Below are 19,512 nucleotides of genomic sequence, written 5' to 3'. Positions count from 1 at the left end.
GAACATGGAGGATTTGCAGTTTCATGTTCTTGTCTTCCTGTTCCAATCAATCATTGTGGCAGAAATTTTTTTCAATTTTCTGATGGTGGAAGAACTACTTTTGTTATAGTGGATCATAAGATCGATGAAGATAGTTGGAGAGGACAAATACAAACACACAAAAACTCAGACTTTCAAGTTTCAAAGCAAATGGTTGCACTGTAGATGGGCAGCCACTACTGTAGCAGCCATCGCTGCTGCAGCTTTGCAGAAGAACATGGTTTTTACAGTGGAGGACGTCTATTTTGATATTTGGATATATTGAATTATTTTATACTTACACATAAATTAATTGGTATAAAATTTAAAATTTTAATTATTTATAAATGGTTATAAATGAGAAAAAAGTGAAATTCGTGATACCTTTTTGCCCAAAAACATGAAGGAGATGTTGCAGGATCCGGCGTAATAAATAATCCACAGCGGCACATGTACTCTACTAGAGAACGAGTGGTGGTCCTCGGACGTCTGATCCGACGGACCGGAGCGTATTATCACCCAAATGGGCGGTCAGATCTCCACCCCTCTCTGGCTCCCGCCTCTTGCACCTACTCTACTATTAATAGCTTGCTTCCAAAGTCTACCGGCAAGCTCACATGGTTGCCATCCCTTCCTGCGCTCCGCTCCGCTCCGTCTAGTTCTTCTTCTTGAGGGATTCTGTGCTCCTTTTCTTGAACGAATCTGCAGCGATTTCGAATCCCTAGGTTCGGATCCGAGTGTTCTTCCCCCGATTGCATCAAGTACGTTTTCTCGTGTATCTCTCATCTTTGCGATTCAAGGGGTTTGTTTGCTTTTCTAATTGTCATTTTGTCCTTTTTTTTTTTTTCGCTTCTTGCGTAAAGAATTTTTGAATGAGTGAGTGAACTGGTGCTGGAAATGAACGAAAGGGTGTATTCCTCTCCGGATTCTAACTAGATGCTCGGATCTGGACGCCTGTGAACTCCTCGGCGCCAGGAAACGTGCTCTGGTCACGGGAAGCGGTTGCGGAGGTGGGTTATCGTGTTAGCTTTATGTCGTGCCTTAAAAGTCTTGGCTGATGGAGTCCTGCTTGATTGCTTCATAGCTAAAACACAACATATGTACCTCCTTTTCCACCCATCATAAATTAAACGGTCGGGATGGAGACGGTAACTAGTAGTTGTTTCTTTTGTGAATCTGTTTAGCTTTTCCCTTTTCTCGCATAACCTGATTTGAGACAGCGAAAGGAGGGTGCATGTTTGAGTTTGATGATTTCACGTATAGAGGAGGGCACACACTGCGTGTAAAGTTTCTATCTAATTCGATGCACCGAGGTTGATGCTGAGTTGCAAAATTAAGCAAAGTACATTCTTGTTTGGTCAAATTAAGCAAGGTACATTTATGATGGAGTAATGATTTATTATGCTTTAGCCATACCCCTATGTGGACCAGTGACAGAAAAAGTGGAAAGATATGTAAAAAAGATGATAAGCTTCTCCTGTGTTAGATGGCTATAAGTTTGAGCTTGGTCCCCGTTTTAAGGCAAAAGTCTTCCACTAGTCTAACTCACAAAAGAAGTAATTTGGATATGATTTGACCGAAATTAGTCTCAGAGACTTGATATTATTTAAATGTTTATATCAAAGTAATTAAACACCTGAAAAAACATTAGCTATTAACTTTGTATTCTATTTGTCTACAACTAATTATTTGGTTTCATCATCAACAGTATTCAGATTGCTTTCTTTTATTTGTCATATGCTTCCTTCTTACTAACCTTGTTCAATTGTATTTTTAATATCTGATAGTGCTAAATATGATGGCGGTGTAGAATGACATTCCGGAACCAGCAGTATCCAGTCCATGGTTAGTTCTGTAATTTTTCTACTTGACAAGTAATCAAATGGCAACTGATGTTGATGAAGCCTATCAAAGGTGGTCTCCAGAGCTCTCTGATGGATATGATTCACATGTAATTTTCTCATTCTACATTTTATAATTTCTTTGATTTCCTGTTCTAGTGGCCTTGAACTACATACTACCAAGCCTTTTCTATTTGTCCACTCACGTGTAATATTATTGATTTGTTTATAACTTAACCACAACCATCTTTCATTTGTGTCATAAGTCTTTGTGTTTTTTTGTTGACCATTTTGAGGAATGAAGGGTGTAATCATTAGAAGATGCTAATAGATTTAACATATTGTGTTATAACTTGACAATGGAATTGTGCTTAGTTCATGTAATGAAAAGGAAATAGGAAAAAGAGTTTAAAATATTGATAAAACATACATGAATTGAAGGATTCATGTTCCAAAATACGTAATATGAACTAAAGATTTGTTATAAAAAAGAATATAATTTAGTTGTTTGAGAGAGAGAGAGAGAGAGAAAGAAAGAATATTATTTACCTTTTTTTTAGAGAGATAGAGAAAGCAATGCCAAAGACGATTTATGTAATTTACTTAATAACTTATTGCATTTCACATAGAATATACAAATATCTTCGTACCTCAAAAAAAGAAATAGATTAATACCAAAGATAAACATGACAAAAAAGTTTAGGTGTTATGCTGGTGCAATCAAACCATGGACAAGACTAGTGTTTGAACTGAAATTGATCAAACTTCAACACTCTCTATCATTGAGATATAAAAAATTAGTTACTAGTAAGATTTATCTTTTTTCCCATAAGTTTCCTTTCATTTGTTATTTAAGATAAAATTTGCTTTTCTTCTGCTCATTTGATGGAAATTTTTCTGCATTTTGGTTATTTTTGTGAATTTAGCATGTTGCAAGTTTAGGCAAAAGATCTGAGTGGATTAGTTGGAACACGTAGCTTGTACTGTCAGATTCAGATCTATTTTATATCGCATTTTTTCATTTTCAAAAATCAGCACAGATTTTTTATGCCTCGCTGTATGTGGTCAATCTTCAAAGTTTTCTTTCTTAGTTGGTGTGGCATGGTTTTTCATCAGTTCAGTATATGGTACACAAATCGCTATGTTGAATCTACAATGGAAAAAGAGTATCATTCCGTAAACACTTTGTTTTCAAGAATTAGTGTTGTGTGTCAAAAATCATAATCACGCAGATGATGATTTCTCTTCTCTTCTAAACAAAATTACCTCTCATTCACCAGCTATTGGCCACAATTATATAGGTAATTATGGCTAACTTGTTCTTCCAGGAAATTCCAGCTTCTCAAATGCTTGATCATGGTTCCATTTCCTTTGGAAGATTTCCAGTTGAAACATTGTCGTGGGAAAGGAGGTCAGTTTTTACTCACAACAGATGTCAGGAAGAACTGGAGAAGTTCAATGGTCTAGTTGCTAAAAAGAAAGCCTATTTTGAAGAGCGTTATAGAAGGATTAGAGCAATGAAGGCCGAACAGAATCAGCAAACAGAACTCACACTGGATTATAGTGGCGAAGGTAGTATTTCTAGCCAAAGTGGAGAAGAAGATGCAGCAGCTACACAGCATGAAAATTTTAGAGATGTGAAAGAGTACAATGTTCATTCTTCCTTAGAAGAAGGTAAACCTGAGAGTGCCTATCAACAAGAAATCAGCTGCAGTGAATCCTTTGAAGAAAAATGCTTGTATCCAGATTCTACACTGCCTAATCTCACTTCACCGATAGAAATTCTGGATAGCCCTGAGCAAGATAAGAACACCGTTGACACTTTGCTAGTGAAGCCATTAGAAACTACATTATCATTACCTCATACAGGCGAGCTAGAGGAGAAATCACATTTTAGGAGCAATCTTGACAATAAAGAGGTCTTGCAGAAACAATGGGACAAGATATTAGATCTTGAGCCCAAAAGACAAGGAACAATACTGAAAACAAGCAAAGCAAACTCTGATCAGTGGCTATCAATTGGAAAATCTTTGGATTACAAATCAATTTCTTTTATTAAGGTACTGCAGAAATTGACTTTGGTCGGTTTTTCCCTAATCCAAAGAGCAGAAATCTCTCTTCAATTATAGCTGAAGAAGCTTTAAAAAATATTAAGAAGGTTTTGACTGAACCCTAATCTCAAGTGCACTTATATTGTGTGTGTTCAGTAACATATTGTTATTGAACACTAGGCATCTCAGCTGGAGCATTTATAAGTCAATCATAAATTGACTATACTGTTATTCAGATTTCTCTATCAAAATCGCTGATAAGATGGATGCCCTTTAGCTGATACTCATGTCTTTCATTGAAACTAACGTAGTTCTTAATGGTTACGTCCAAATATCAAAAATAGAAAATAAAGAAAATGAACATCTAAAAAATTGAAACCTCTCTTCTATTTTATATAACTGAGAAAGCAATCATTTTTGTGTGTTCAGGATCTTGCATCAGGTAGAAACATTAAAGGAGAAACTAAGGTGAATGTGGTTCGGTCATCAAAGGGAGTAAGAACATCAGAAAAGATAGCCACTCAAACTCTGATCATGGCACCATCTTGTAGAGTCAATGACTATACTAGGCCTAACATGGTCACTTCAAGTAAACCACCTGTAGAAACACATACTGCTATCACTACCCCAGGTCCATTTACCCTTGTAATGGAAAGAAGAGCAATCAAAAGACGAAGTACAGAAAAGCTAACCACTGGGGGTTCAAACATGCATGTGACTAAGCCAAGTCACGCGAAAGATAGTTCATGTCTACAGGTGAGATTTGGTTTTAAAGTTCTACTAAATGGTTATTTTAGCAACTTCTTGGAAATCCTGATAATTTCTAGTAGTTGCCTTAAGAAACATGGTGCTGGAGCATTTGTCTTGGTGCATGAATATTTATCCAAAAATACTTAACCAACGTTTATATATTGCTCGTATTTAATAGGTTGACACATAAGCCATTTATATCTTTGTTTAATTTCTTTCTTGACTAGAAGTTTTCTTTTAGTTTAGTTGCATAAGCAACATTTTTTTTACCATAGTGTTCTTCATTTTCTATTCTCATCCTGCCATTTTTACAGGTTACAACAAAGAAAGATGCTGCAACAAGTGGATTGATAAAGCAAAGAGGGCTAGAAGTTAAAAGGTTGGTTAAAACCATATTACTGACAGCTTTATAGTAAGAGGACTTATCTTCCAAATATTGTTTCTTAATGTTACCCTATGAATTTTAGGGACATAAAAGGAGTAAGAGGCATGCCCTTGGCAGTCGACAATCGTTCTAATAGCTTGAAGAGAGCTGAGGCACACGTTGTGCCACCCAAGTCAAGGTAATTCTTGTTGAGGAATTGTTTATTTTACAAGTTATACAAACCTCCTGTATAAATTCATATAATGCTGAATCTTTTTCATATATGTTCTTTTGTGCTTGTGTTAGTAAGGCTTAATATCGCTTTAAATTGTCATTGTTTTATGAATTAACTACGCTTTTTTAGAATATATCTTTTTTTATTTGAATTTCCAGGTCTGTTAACCTTCCTTATAGGACCAAGCTTACAACTCGTGTTGGAGTTGATTACCAATGTCAAACTGCCAATGGAACTAAACAGAAAGAGGTATTTTTTCTGTGAGTTGTGTATGTTGTCTTGAGTTGCACCAATTTGATGTCCTTATGACAAGAATAAGTAGGGATGATAGCAGGTCTAAATACCTCATTTTAGGTATTATTTGATTATGAATTTGATTATCTGCTATGCGAACATGACCAGCTATGAGCTATCTGCCATTCCAACCCAAACAAATACCTGCTTTGGATGATAAAAGGATATGAAACCCTCGTGTACCTATAATTGTAAAGAAGCAAACCTTATTTAAAGGCACTGGGTACCCATGAATACCTGAATATTTGGTATCCATTGCCATCCGTAAATAAGTATGCAACTTATTCCTCTAAAAAAGAGTCCACAGATATTACATCATTTACCAATCAATATTATTCTTACAAATTGGCTTCTACACCAGGCTCATGTACCCATTTGTTTGTGTAAGAATGTTATAAGTTGTTAGGTTATTAAAATAGTTGGTTTTGTCCCACATTAGGTGTTAGATTCAAGGTTTTATAGTGTTTTCCAATATATCCTGGCATGTCCCATATCCTTCAGTCTCGCTCGATTCCTTCGCTGCCATATTGTTCAACTTGATTTTCTCGATTAGAATGGCAACAATGTTCGTGCCACTCCATTTCTTTCCTCATCTCCACAACTTGTCTTCTTTCCCTAGGTTAATCATTTTGTATTATAGGGGGAATGTTATTAGTCTAATGGGTTTAGTCCCACATTAGGTGTTTAGTTAGGATTTTATATTGGGTGCTATATATATAGCAATTTTTCCATCAGTTTATACTATAAAGTCACTGCAGCTTATGCTATTTAGATTTGTTCCTGGATTGAAACCATTAAATCTAACCACAGGAAAATATTTACCACAAACGTGGGTGCTAGCTTCTTTTGTAACTTAATGATTTGGATGTAGCTAACCGATTTCCATTTCACTCCTAATTCTTTAGAGAGTTGGAAAGGGAGGATTCAGCATACAATATAAAATAAGTACAACTAAATGACAGTTTCATTGTATTTCCAGGTGAACGCCTGATGTATTTGTTGTGGTGCCAGTGTCCTTCACTAATGGAGATGCAGTTTATACCCTGGCATAGAGACACTAGATCTGTTTCAATAGCTGTTTCACTGTTATTTGCTTGTTTTAGTGATTTAAAATGCCGACATGAGAAAGATCAGTGTTAGGCACAAATTCTACACACTGTTGAGATCCTTTTTCTTCCTATTCAGCAATTCACGATTTCGCTACACTTTGAGCATCAAAGTTATCCTCAGTAAACTTATTTATGTTTTTCAAATTAAATGAAATAAGCTCTTTGGATATGAGCTCTCTTAAACTTTGTATTTTCTTGTACATATTTATTCTCTGATGAATCTCATTTATTTTCAAGCAGGGAAATGACAAAGGCAGGCAATTTCAACGAATTGATACAAAGACAGCTCCTACAATTTCTGGGAATGTAATGGCGATTAAGAAGGTTAAGGTCTGTATTATTTAGAGAATTTTAATATTCTGCTTGTTACTTCTTTTTGTGCATGTAGTATTTTCATGCTGTCTGTGGATAAAATATGTAGGTGAATAGATGCATGCATTTCATTCACTTTTTAGGCTTTCAATCATGTGATTTCTAGCTTCTCCTTAGATTTTTCTTCAGAAGAGTTTAGTTCTTAATAAGACTGCTTGGATCCACACTTCAGTTGGAGCGAAATTACACATTCATGGCCTAAACTATTCCGTTATACTTCGCCTGGATCTGTTGCCACTTTTTTCATACCTATCATTATCTACTAACTTTCTCCTGAAATTGCAGCCATTTGTCACTCGAGAGACTTATTCATCTCACGGAGGGAGAAAATCAAGGGTCGATAATCTATCAGTCAATGACAGGAAAATGAGGTGTGTCAATCTTTTGGTCTAATTCGAATTCCTACATCAGAACAAACAAATTCACTGCCATTGATCAACCCTTTCATCTTTCCTTCTTCCAAACAGGAGATCAGGGACACCACAATGGCGATAAACTGAACGTTCGAGAGCCACTTGATCTGAGATGCAAGAGGATGACTTCCAGAAAACATCATCTGGTATCGCACCTCCTGTTTTAGGAGGCCTTGTAGCTTTGCTAGGCAGTCGTGTAGTATCTATGCAAGTTGCTGCTGTACAAATATGTAACATATTTATCTTGTTAGTTGTCCTAAAATTTGTTTAACTAAAATTGCTTAGCCTTGTTTAAGAATGTGCTCACTGTTATGGGCTATGTACGAATAATGAACTGTATACTTGTCATGCAATCTGAATTCCTGCACATGTGTGGAATCAAACGAACGATAATTTTTCCACCGATGTAATGCATAACGCTAACTCTTATATAGTTCTAAAGTCGTTCCAGAAAAAACAGATGCTCAAAAATTGTAAGAATCTATGTACAATATGATAGCATATCTAGATAATGTTTATCGCCATGATGCACGTGAAGAGTGAAGACCTTGGGCGATTTGATCGGTCCTCAGAGCAGTTTCCGTGCTCAAACTCGTTAAAATGGCTTTCTTTAGTTTTCAAGCACATGATGCATGTTTGACTTGCGATCTGCATTTTCTGCTTTCCTTCAACTAATTTCCGGCAAGTTAGCCATTTTAAACTTGTACTTCTTCTTTACATTATAAAAGCTGTATTTTTTTTAATCTGAAACTTTTTAATTTTTTACAAATAAAAAAAAAGAGATTCATCTGAATATATTTTTTGTCTTTTTTTAACCTTTTTAAAAATGATTAAGAGATTACATAACAAGGGCATCAAGAGCCTTATGATATTCGGCGTTGACTAAATGAAGAGAATATAAAATCGCATCCAAGCTTTTATTTTCTCTAATGAGTTATGAATCTTTTGCCACATCATCCCAAAATCAATTTTTAGCTATTATTTCCACTTTAACAGTCGACGAAATCTTGGGGCAGCATCTTCCATGATCCACTACTGGTGGTGATTCCTCTTGTTCCTCGCTGTCTGTTTATTCTTTTATTAAAATTAATAAACTCCACGAGCTTATTTTTCTAATAAGATTAAATCACAGATAGCATAGAAAAATGTCATCCACAGAACATGAGAAGATTTTCAAATATCAATTGTAGCGGCAGGTAAATCAAGAAATTGTGAGTAGTGACCTGAGGCAGGGAGGTAGGTGGAGTGAATAATACATCAACACCAACTTCTCGTAGGGGACCTCAGGCTATACATTTCTCGCGATGTCTGGCAACTTTTGTTGAGCAAACATTTCTTCTTGGAACTTTGAAGACTTTTCAATCTTCATCGCCAACACTGGTCATGGTATTTTTGGCTGCCTTCTCCTTTTCTATTTCTACGTTTTAATATCTGTTTGTGGATAAGATATTGATAATTCCTTCGGATTTAGATGCCGAAAAGGTTTACTTTTTGATGCTTTTACTGGGTTATTTGGTGTTCCTTAGGGTTGATTGGTTGTGCAAGTATCGATTTTCTTTACTGAATGTGCCGTTGCTTGTCTTTATGAAGTATTGGATCTTCAGTTTTTTTGCAGGATTCGGAATGTTGAACGATCGATAGCTTCTCTTTATAAATTCGCATGGCTTGATGATGATAATGACTAATATGTTTGCGAAAACTTATGTAGTGTGAGCACAGATGAAGCAGCTTGGCTGATTCAACTACCAGACATGACTTAATTTTTCTCCATTGCAAGTCCTTAATGTGCTTTGAAGATTTGATCTTTTTATTCGGTTTATCCATTGATGCTGCAGCATTTATTGTAACAAACTACTACTATTATGTCCATGATTGCCTGATTTATACAAATTAAAAAGGAAAATTGGTGCTGAGTCTTCGGGGCTTCTGTCCGACTTCAAATGAAACATGGTTATATGCTCTTATAAGGGATCACACTAATTTATGGCTTGGTAAAGACACACGAGAAATTCTGCCAAAGAGACTTCAATTGAATCCTAGCTTCAATATCGTTTGTCAAGAGTGAGTCCCACAGATTACTAACACTATATCTAGTCTACTTTAACAAGAATCACATAGCTAATGGGCTGCACTCTGGTTGAATTCAATTATTTAGTACCCAAGAAAGTGTTTTGAATACTAAACCCATATCATTTTTTAACCTTTCAAGGAATGAAATTGTGAAGTTTGTTGGCACCAAGATGCGTGTATCTAGATTTCACAAAAGATTCTGAAGTGTTTTTAACAGCCATGGCAGATTCTCCTGCGGTTTGACAGTGCAGCATTTCAATATTTTTCCTCCATATATTGTGGAGTTCCATAGCTTTGTTAGCTTGGTTCTAAACATCTTTTTCCTTAAGAAATGTTTTTTCATCTTTCTTTAGACTATCGTAATTTCTAAACATGGATAAATCATGCCTCCGATAACTTGCATTTTTTATGTTCTTCCAGGGTAAGGTGGACTTTTATGAACCACCTCCTTTAACTTGGAACAGGAAACTAGATGCTGAGGAGAAAAAGAGATCTGAGTTTGTTTTCATAAAGTTAACTGACTATCATATGGTATATGTTCTTTCATTTGAAAATTTCATTAATCATGTTATCGCACCCTCTGATGATACCTATATGCTTATTTATTTGAGATTGGGGCTGTTTGGCTTGTATTTCATTCTCATTCTAATCTGTTGGTGTATACTAAAATTATTATTTGATGTGCCATTTTTTATTGATAAAAACAAATTTTAAAAGAGTCGATATTAAATTTCCATACATGTTTCAAGAGGCATAGCTCAGTTAAATTCATTTGGTCCAACCAGCCAACTTGGGATTCTTTAATATCATTGTCCATTTCCTAATGTGAGCTAATAGATTGAGTTATACATATCAATGATGCATATGGTCTTGTGGTCAGATGAGTACCCTGATTGTGCAATTATGTACGATAACCTGTGACTTAGGTCAGATTTATGCACATGTTTACTAAAATATTTGTTTTGAACTCATGAGCTCTTAATGTTTATATTATGTTGTTAACTTCCTTATATTATGTTGCACATACGAGGAGTCAAAATATTCAAAGTATGAGCATAGATAGGTTGTCATGCTTATGCTTCTATGACTGATCCATTACGCATCTATGATTTTCATGTGATTTTAAAAGAACTCGTGAACAGGTATAATGTGTTCTTACCATCTACTCTTTGAGATCAGTTTCAGTATCAAAAACTTTATGAAAGAAAGTTGGAATATTTTAAAGTTGAAACAAGAATTAAGTGAACATCTCTGTTTTTATCCATAATAGGAAGTAAGTTGATGAAATTATAGACTTTTGAGGTATTCTTTTTTGTTCAGTTTGTTATACCATTGAGATATATGCACAACTATATATCGTATTCAGTTAATTATCTTAGTGGAAAGCTTCTAACGTTTTGCATTCATGGTATTCTAAGAAAAAAACAACCACAATTGGACAATTAAGAGTTAAGATGCTGCAAATGTTTGACTTTAAAACAGCAACATTGTTTATTGCCTTGTTAATCTGATATCTTTAACTAATCCTTATATGTCAAGCTTTATTTTGCTTATCGGTTGTGCCGCAACGTCCTAGAGGATACTGCAAAAGGACGGGTAAGCTAGATCTCCATTACTAATGGATTATTCTAATAAGAACTAGTTTGTGTTCAAATTATTAGAGTTAACGAAGAGTTGGATAATCTGATCACGATCTTTTAAATGATTCTTATTTTCTTATCCTTGTGAAGGCTACACTTTATAATCCTTTCAAAAAGTGGATGGATGTGTCTTATCAAGGAGTTCCTTTAGGTGGAATAGGGTACGGATTTATTCTTGGTTATTTTAGATAAATAATATTTATTCTTGGTTATTTCAGATAAATAATATATATATATATATATATATTGCATTTAAAATTTGGTGACAAAAATGCAAGTATTTATGCACAAGTATTCCAGGTCTACCAAATATGTTTTAATATTATTGCTTTTGCCATAGATTGTGTTTGAAGCTATGGCAAGTTATTTATTCTTTAAAAAAGAGATGAGAAGGCCAAAACACTATGGAAGATTGCAACACTCAGACGACGTTTTTACCATATAGGAATTTGTAATAGAAGTTTCTTTTACAATGTTAGTAATAATACACATTTAACTCATGGCATAAATTCCTAAATTTACTCTAGAATACCTGGCATCAAGACTAGAATTAACTTTATGGTTTTCCTGTCAGATCAATATCTTTTGTGGGATATGCATCGACAACAACAAAAAGAAAAAAAACAGTACAGCTACTAAAATTGTCCTAAAACCTTATATCGAGTAGTTAATAATACACATGAATTTAACAAGTTGATCTTGTATGTATGATAAGTTGTTCATTCTCAGTGCAATTTATGGAAAGTGAACAGAGATCAGTTCTTGATAAGTTAGTACTGATCATTGCATATCACCAAGTTCACTTTTAGTTTCTTTGCCTTTTCAGCTTTTCTAATAGAATTAGCAGACCTGATTAACCGATTCCAAATATTTGATACCTTTCTTATGTGTTCACTGATGAAACTTTCAGATCGGGAAGCATAGGTCGGAGCTACAGAGGATATTTTCAGTACTGGCAACTACTGTCTGATCAGTGTGAAGAGAATCCTGTCCTAGCCAATCAGTTTTCTCTAAGTTGACTACCAAATGGTGAATACTCAATCTGAACTGTGATCTATCCGTTTTTTGCACACTTAATCTTTTTAGATGCATCAACTTTAAAACATCCACTAGGTTTCTTTTTAAAATCTTTGTCAATTCTATAATATCCTAATTACTAATCATGCCACTAGACATGAAACTCAGTCCATCTTTTATGTCCCATTGTAAGTCAATTTGTTTCTCCTACAAGTAAATTATTTCCTTTCTTTTCAGAGTTTTCATTTAATCTGCCAGGTGGAGTATGGTCAAAGTTCTGTTTTGATTTTTTTTTTTTTTTTTTTTTGTTTTTGCTGGCAGGTCTTCATTTCGCGACCTAATGGAAAGAAGTACTCCACTGTGCTGTCTCCAAGAAGTTCAGAAATTCCAAAGTAACCATATCCTTTGCCTGTTCTAGTTGGTGTATCACATTTTTGTCTCTTCATTCATTTTATTCTCAATTAAGTAGTTTGGTCCCAGAATGGTTTTGTTAGTCTTGTATAACCAAGAATCTTTCGAATGACATGCAGAGGGAGTTCCAATCCTGGAATAGAATCTTGGGATTGGAATCTCACTGGCAAAAACTGCACTTACCATGCTTTGTATCCAAGGTCCTGGACTGTTTATGATGGTAATTACAGCAAGGAAAAAAATTTATGGATAAAAAGGCATTTTTCAGGAGGCATATCCTCATTATATTGTTTTGCAGGTGAGCCAGACCCAAAACTCAAGATAACATGCCGTCAAATTTCACCATTTATCCCACATAACTATCGAGAAAGCTCCTTTCCAGTTTCAGTTTTTACCTTCAAGGTAGGGAACGGACTAATACGAAATCTTCAGTTCTTCACGTTCATTTAGTTGCATTGATTATTTTAAGCTGCTTGATTGCTTGCCAGCTGACAAATTCAGGTGAAACTTCTGCAGAAGTCTCTTTGCTTTTCACATGGGCTGTGAGTTAGATGTCAAATTTTAAGTTTTTTTTTTTGTATTTCCCCTTTTTTTTCATTCATTTCATGAGTCGACTCTAATGCTCTAAGACCAGTGGCACTGAACACTGGTTCTAAGTTGCCAAGCTTAGTCCTCTGTTTCTATGATGCAGAACTCTATAGGTGGTAAATCTGAATTTTCTGGTAATCATGCTAATTCCAGAATGAAGTGAGTAACAATAGCTAATAAAAGTCTGTCTGGATGTTGTGTGTTGGATTTTATGCTCTGTATCAATCTAACCTACATTTCAATGTTCAATTTTTCAATATGCTAGGTCAAAGAATGGTGTGCGTGGAGTTCTTCTGCATCATAGGTATCAGGTCTTCATCACCAAATCATTTATAACTATAGTTTGTTTTTTCTTTTTTCTTCCTTTTTTAGTTTTCTGAAGCAAACATGCAATGCAGAACTTCTAACCATCAGACGCCAGTGACGTTTGCCATAGGAGCCCATGAAACAAATGGAGTTTGTGTCACAGAATGCCCCTGCTTCCTCATATCTGGGAATTACAGGGGATTCACTGCGAGGGACATGTGGGATGAAATGAAAAAAGTAAGACAACTTTGCTCATCTCTCTTCATGTATTTGTAAAGCTTTCTCTAACCAATTACATCTGATTGCACTCTATATATAATATGTCTGCACGTATAAAATTATTGCATTAAGTTTGAATGGAAGTTTTTGCTTGAACTTAGTTGAAACTTATGAAAGCAAATAGTCTTATGAAAGTGGCTACCCAATAATATGGAAAGTATCACATAATCATTCTGCAATTACATATACATTCCATTTCCTAGTTGATAAATTGTTTTGATCTCTACTTATATCTGCTATCAGCTGGTAATCTTACAGTTAGATACAGACCTTCATTTATATTATGACAAATCTTGATATTGTTGGATATCCTTTCTGCAACTAGTATGGATCCTTCTCCCACCTAGATGACAACAGAACAACCCAACCGTCAGAACCAGGATCGTCTATTGGAGCAGCAGTTGCAGCGACAGTTACAGTGCCATCTAAAGAAAGTCGTACAGTTACATTCTCTTTGGCATGGGCCTGTCCCCAAGTCAAGTTTTCTAGTGGCAGAACCTATAACAGGTGAGTGAAGCAATGTGTCTAGATGACTAAACCTAAACGACTTTGCTGATTATTAGTTTATAACATAATAACAGGAGATTTACCAAATTCTATGGGACAGATGCTGATGTTGCAGCAGCAAATCTTGCTCATGATGCCATAATTGGTATGTTTGAAATTGAAAGACAAGCACTTTATCAAATACGCCACACATTAGTTTTTGACTTTTGAGGAATAGTTATCAGATTAAACAGTTGACTGTTGTTTAATGCACATTAGTTTTTGGGTTCTGTGGTATGAGTTGGTTCAAAAAGGGCAATGTTTTCCTTCAGTGCCAATATCAAAAAGGGCACATTAGTTTCTGTTTATGCATGCAATTGTAGTAACATGAGAGTTATACACTTTGTGTCTTAGCTTTTGTCTTTCTATTACAATGAATTTCTTACTGTGATTTTAATGGTCTTAGTTCACCTCTTAAATTTAATACAGAATGCTCCAACTGGGAGTCACAGATTGAAGATTGGCAAAGACCTATTTTGGAGGACAAACAGCTTCCTCAATGGTATGCTCCACATTTTATCCATCTTTCATCTCATAAGAAAATACATGAACTTTCTATTAACTGCCTCAGGTATCCGATCACTCTCTTCAATCAACTCTACTACCTAAATGCCGGGGGCACAATTTGGACAGGCGAGTTATATTAGGTTCTTGTTTTGTCTCTAAATACGACCTGAGCAGATGGAATTAGGCTGACAAAGAAATTGCAGATGGAATGCCCCCTGTTGAGAGTTTGGCAAATGTCGAAGAAAGAAAATTCTCTCTTAGTATACCCAGTGGACATATCAAAGAAATGAATAGTAATGTCCAAGGAAGCAATGCTGCTGCTAATATCTTGACAAGCATGGCACAGATCAGTGTGAAGTTACAGTCTCCTGTTACCTCACATTCTGCCTTTGGTACATCATTGCTGCAAGAAGGAGAAGAAAACATTGGCCAGTTTCTATACCTTGAAGGAATAGAATACCGTTTGTGTAACACTTACGATGTCCACTTCTACTCATCGTTCGCTTTGATCATGTTGTTTCCCAAACTTGAACTCAGCATTCAAAGAGACTTTGCAGCAGCAGTACTGATGCATGATCCTCAAAAGATTGAATTGTTTACTGGTCAGCGGGTTTCAAGAAAGGTTCTTGGTGCCATACCTCATGATATTGGAATGCATGATCCATGGTATGAAGTAAATGGTTACATCCTACATGATAGCAATAGGTGGAAGGACCTGAATCCAAAGTTCGTCTTGCAAATTTACAGAGATGTAGTTGCCACAGGTGACATATCTTTTGCAAAATCTGTTTGGCCTTCTGTTTATCTTGCAATGGCTTACATGGATCAGTTCGACAAGGACAAAGATGGAATGATAGAAAATGAAGGTATTCCGGATCAAACTTATGACATGTGGGCAGCTTCTTGTGTGAGTGCATATAGTGGTGGGCTTTGGGTCGCTGCTCTGCAAGCTGCTGCTTCCATGGCACGACTAGTTGGAGATCGAGCTTCTGGAGATTATTTTTGGGACAGGTATCAGAAAGCAAAAGCTGTATATGAACGTCTATGGAATGGCTCTTATTTTAACTATGATAATGGTGGTGGAGTATCAAGCTCTTCTATTTTGGCTGACCAATTGGCTGGACAATGGTATGCCCTATGATACTTGATAGGTTTACTTTTGCCTTCTTGTTTTCATCAGAAAACAATGATTTACAGTTTACAAGAGATTAAAGAGCAGAAATATATACTTTTGCCTTCTTATTTGTTTTGACTATGTCAAAACAAAACTTTCTTAAATATCAGAGATAAATTCAAACCACATGACCACATCAACTGGTTTTTCCTTGATGGTATTTGAATTTTACATTTCATCTCTTGTTAATTATGGAATCTATATCAGCAATTCCTGTTTGTGATTGTATCAGCACTCCTTGAACTTGTTGAGCTATTTAAGATCTCTTGCTAGTACTCCCTTACAGGTATGCCAGAGCTTGTGGTCTCGAAGGAATCGTCGATGAGAAGAAAGCACAAAGTGCCTTTCAAACAATCTTCAACTTCAATGTGTTAAAAGTGAAGGAAGGAAGCCGCGGAGCGGTCAACGGAATGAAACCAGATGGAACTCTGGACTTCTCTGCATTTCAATCAATCGAGATATGGCCAGGAGTGACATACGCCGTTGCTGCTGCAATGATCCAAGAAGGCATGTCGGAAATAGGATTCAAAACAGCACAAGGGATTCATGAAACTGCATGGTCCGAGAAAGGATTCGGGTGTGTCTTCTAATGGCTACTCGATCTAAGTTCTTTCAGTTGCAACTTCTTATCGGAAAAAAAAAAACTTACTTTAAACAGGTACTCATTTCAAACTCCTGAAGCATGGACACCGGATGGTCGCTACAGATCATTGCAGTACATGCGTCCTCTGGCCATATGGGCGATGCAGTGGGCACTGTCGCCGCCAAGATTGCACAAGGATGAGTCCGAAGCAGATTGGAGTGGGGAAATTCAAACGCCTCGTCAGGCATTTTCTCAGATTGCTAACTTCCTCAAGCTGCCGGAAGAGAAGGCTTCTAAAAGCATTCTTCGAGTCATCTACGATATTGCTCGTGAAAAACTTTGGGCAGGGAGATGAATCATCATTCATAATCTGTGGATATCATTCAAGTAATTGCTCCTGAAAAACTTTGCACTCAATAAAAGTTGAAGATTTATGCTTAATAAACAGGGATTAGTTGTAATGATCCAGGGGAGAGGGTTCATGTAAAGTCTAATGCCGCCGATGTTATCTATTCAACAAATATTTGATGTATATTCGAATGATAATCTTTTAATGACTGTTTGGAACTTGCCATTCCAAACTGACGCTCTTTTTTTTCTAAAAAAAATAAATTAAAAAAAATGGTCTCGTTATATTATTTATTTTAAAATATTTTTAATATAAAATATATGATTGTAGTGTTTTTTTGATATCCATTTAACGATTTACAAATGTCCTTTTTTATTTTTATCTTTTATTTTATATTAATTTTATTTGCTGCTTTAAATTAGTGCTTCCATTTCGTTATCGGTAAATTAATTTAATATATAAAAAATGTTTTTATTATATTTACTAACCTTCGTATTCCAATTATTTCTTTATCAGACTGGACCCACGCACTGGTGGCCAGCTGGCCCACCTCTGTCGAAGAACAGGCTCCGCTTGGATTCTGTTCTGTGTGCGCTTCTTCTCGAACTGGCATCGAATCCGCAGCATCACTTCTCCCTTTGCACCAAGAAAGGAAGCGTCTCTTCTTCACTTTATCTGATTCCCTCCTTGCCTTCCTCCCTCGATTGTGAGTGCTGTTCTCCCCGTCTCCCTTTCGCTCCTCCTCGCGTGTCATGGAGAACTATGCCGAGTTCCGCGACTGGGAGGTCCTCGACTTCGACGCTGGTGAGGACTACATGAAACCCTTGCACGAACGCGCCGGCGGCGGCTCCATCGTGTCTGACTACTTCGCGCTCGGTGCTCAAGAGCAGTGCCGTAAAGGAGCCACCTTTAACGGAAATGCCCGCGAGGAGGAGATAATTGAAGCAGCTGCGCTGGTCGATTCGAAAAGCCCTAGTTGGGTCGACCCAGAACCCAATTCCCAATTTCTCGACAAGGCGAAAGAGGATGTTGGTTTTCGGGGAACTGAGTTCTCTCCCGGTGATTTTGGCGGGTTTCGCTCCCATGAGCCGTTAAACGAGCAAAGATCGGATTTTGGCGGCGAAAAGGGCGAGCTTGGCGGGGCTGATAAAGAAGTGGTTACCTTGGGAATCGGGGAGAACCAAGTGATAGAGATGGGCTTTCAGAAGCCTGTGGAAGAAGCTCCTCGAGAACTTGTAAAGAACATTGAGTGCTTTAATTCATCGGTTGAAATGGCCGATAACAACGGTGGAGCGCAGAAAAAATTGCCTTTGGGAACACAGAAGAGAGTGATGGTTTGGTGGAAATTCCCATTTGAACTCCTAAGGTTTTGTGCTTTTAGAGTGAAGCCATTTTGGTCCTTCTCCATTGCCGCGGCTATCTTGGGGGTTTGGATGCATGGAAAGAGGCTGTCCGATCGGAAACACAAAACTAGAAGCATTCCTCTAAATGTTACTTTGGATGCAAAGGTAACAGAACCAGTGTACTGTTTTCTGTTTGCATTTCTTTTATTTGTTTTTAAGTTCTGTCTTAGTCTCTTAGATCACATATTTCTATTATTGCATACATCAAATTCTACAACTACAAATTTCTGATGCTTGCAGAGTTTCCCCTTGAGCTATTAAGTTTCCTTTTTTTGCTAGGAAACAGGTTTACTTTGTATATAAAAACTTTCTTTTGTTTATTGTTATATTAACTTTGTGTTGCTATGAAATCATGTAAAGATTTTGTTGCTCTAATATTCAACAAGTTGTTGCTATACGATTCTTAGATATACACCTCTTCCATAAGTATAATTCCAAAGTATAATAAAAGATTTGTTTACAATGTAAAAAGATATACAGCGCAGTCTTGTTCTAAATGAAGTTGTTCCTGATCTGTGTATTATCATTGGTTACAACAACATAAGGTTTGATGCTCCATTGCTACTGTGCATGTTTGGTATAAAATGGCATATATGGACTAAGATTCATCAGTAACAAAATGCCAGGTAGATTACCACAAACACTCTTCGTGTGGTTTAGCAGAATGGATACACATACAGTCCTCTGAATATTTTTTACCTTAGATTTTTTATTCCTTATTGCAGAAAGGATCCCAGATGACGCTACAAGCAACCCGTCTCAATGAAGCCTTCTTGCGCAGTCCTATTTTAAGAGCTCCACTCCACCCTGTCGGTGGCTTGACCTCATGGTCTGTTGTGTCCCTCCAGTGAGACGCTTCCTTGATCAATACTAGGAGTCAGTTCCAATAAGTCATGGGAGAGCTTTGTCTATTACCCTTTATGGCAGCTCAGAAACACCTACCTATTCATATGCGATATTTGGTATGGAAGCACTGTATGTATCGAAAACGTATGAATGTTGTATAAGCTCTAGTTCTAACTTCTATGTCACTAAATTTCGTATCTGGTCATGTTTGTCTTCCTTGTATTATAAATCTTACTCATTAAGCAGGCTCGATGTTGGTCAGCTTTCGAGATCAATGATCATGATCAAAGCCATGTATATTCTGCCATAACTATAGTCCCTCCTGTAGATATCTAAATAAGGTTGG

General features: G+C 36.4%; 3 protein-coding genes across 4 annotated transcripts; all 3 read left to right on the top strand.

Moving 5' to 3' along the window:
- Positions 1–648: 648 nt before the first annotated feature.
- On the top strand, positions 649–7,806 carry LOC141842307 (uncharacterized). Of its 2 annotated transcripts, none has more exons than XM_074730517.1 (11): positions 649–779; positions 882–1,028; positions 1,806–1,969; positions 3,188–3,919; positions 4,340–4,666; positions 4,975–5,039; positions 5,128–5,223; positions 5,418–5,508; positions 6,903–6,986; positions 7,320–7,405; positions 7,502–7,806. In XM_074730517.1, the coding sequence occupies exons 3-11, from the start codon at positions 1,901–1,903 to the stop codon at positions 7,527–7,529; spliced, it is 1,578 nt and encodes a 525-aa protein (XP_074586618.1). In that variant the 5' UTR covers positions 649–779; positions 882–1,028; positions 1,806–1,900; the 3' UTR covers positions 7,530–7,806. The 2 variants fall into 2 exon arrangements, with proteins under 2 accessions (XP_074586618.1, XP_074586617.1); XM_074730516.1 differs by having other exon boundaries at positions 6,903–6,992.
- Positions 7,807–8,670: 864 nt separating this feature from the next.
- LOC141837682 (uncharacterized) lies at positions 8,671–17,134 on the top strand. Its single transcript, XM_074725053.1, has 19 exons — positions 8,671–8,833; positions 9,938–10,048; positions 11,057–11,113; positions 11,248–11,318; positions 12,068–12,166; positions 12,495–12,566; positions 12,705–12,805; positions 12,884–12,987; positions 13,074–13,127; positions 13,277–13,332; positions 13,439–13,477; positions 13,572–13,716; positions 14,084–14,265; positions 14,340–14,410; positions 14,734–14,806; positions 14,876–14,937; positions 15,015–15,939; positions 16,272–16,562; positions 16,644–17,134. Exons 1-19 carry the CDS (start codon positions 8,831–8,833, stop codon positions 16,921–16,923), a joined length of 2,796 nt encoding a protein of 931 aa, XP_074581154.1. The 5' UTR covers positions 8,671–8,830; the 3' UTR covers positions 16,924–17,134.
- Positions 17,135–17,552: 418 nt separating this feature from the next.
- LOC141841370 (uncharacterized) lies at positions 17,553–19,454 on the top strand. The gene is made up of 2 exons (XM_074729531.1): positions 17,553–18,425; positions 19,046–19,454. Exons 1-2 carry the CDS (start codon positions 17,670–17,672, stop codon positions 19,169–19,171), a joined length of 882 nt encoding a protein of 293 aa, XP_074585632.1. The 5' UTR covers positions 17,553–17,669; the 3' UTR covers positions 19,172–19,454.
- The last annotated feature ends 58 nt before the right edge of the window (positions 19,455–19,512 follow it).

This window comes from Curcuma longa, chromosome 11, assembly GCF_044706935.1.
Source record: "Curcuma longa cultivar G26 ecotype Majalengka, Jawa Barat chromosome 11, ITB_CL_G26_1.1, whole genome shotgun sequence".
NCBI lineage: Eukaryota > Viridiplantae > Streptophyta > Magnoliopsida > Zingiberales > Zingiberaceae > Curcuma > Curcuma longa.
Note: the sequence above shows the minus strand (reverse complement) of the source record. Positions and strands in the feature narration are given on the sequence as shown.

What these genes read in the sequence shown, in the direction of transcription:
- LOC141842307 (XM_074730516.1), top strand. Translation starts at nt 1,901, where the DNA reads ATGGCAACTGATGTTGATGAAGCCTATCAAAGGTGGTCTCCAGAGCTC. An exon ending in AAGATAGTTCATGTCTACAG is followed by an intron (nt 4,667 to 4,974) that starts GTGAGATTTGGT and finishes CCATTTTTACAG; the next exon opens with GTTACAACAAAGAAAGATGC. An exon ending in TGGCGATTAAGAAGGTTAAG is followed by an intron (nt 6,993 to 7,319) that starts GTCTGTATTATT and finishes CTGAAATTGCAG; the next exon opens with CCATTTGTCACTCGAGAGAC.
- LOC141837682 (XM_074725053.1), top strand. An exon ending in AGAAGTTCAGAAATTCCAAA is followed by an intron (nt 12,567 to 12,704) that starts GTAACCATATCC and finishes AATGACATGCAG; the next exon opens with AGGGAGTTCCAATCCTGGAA. An exon ending in TGGTCCGAGAAAGGATTCGG is followed by an intron (nt 16,563 to 16,643) that starts GTGTGTCTTCTA and finishes TACTTTAAACAG; the next exon opens with GTACTCATTTCAAACTCCTG.
- LOC141841370 (XM_074729531.1), top strand. Translation starts at nt 17,670, where the DNA reads ATGGAGAACTATGCCGAGTTCCGCGACTGGGAGGTCCTCGACTTCGAC. An exon ending in ATGTTACTTTGGATGCAAAG is followed by an intron (nt 18,426 to 19,045) that starts GTAACAGAACCA and finishes TCCTTATTGCAG; the next exon opens with AAAGGATCCCAGATGACGCT.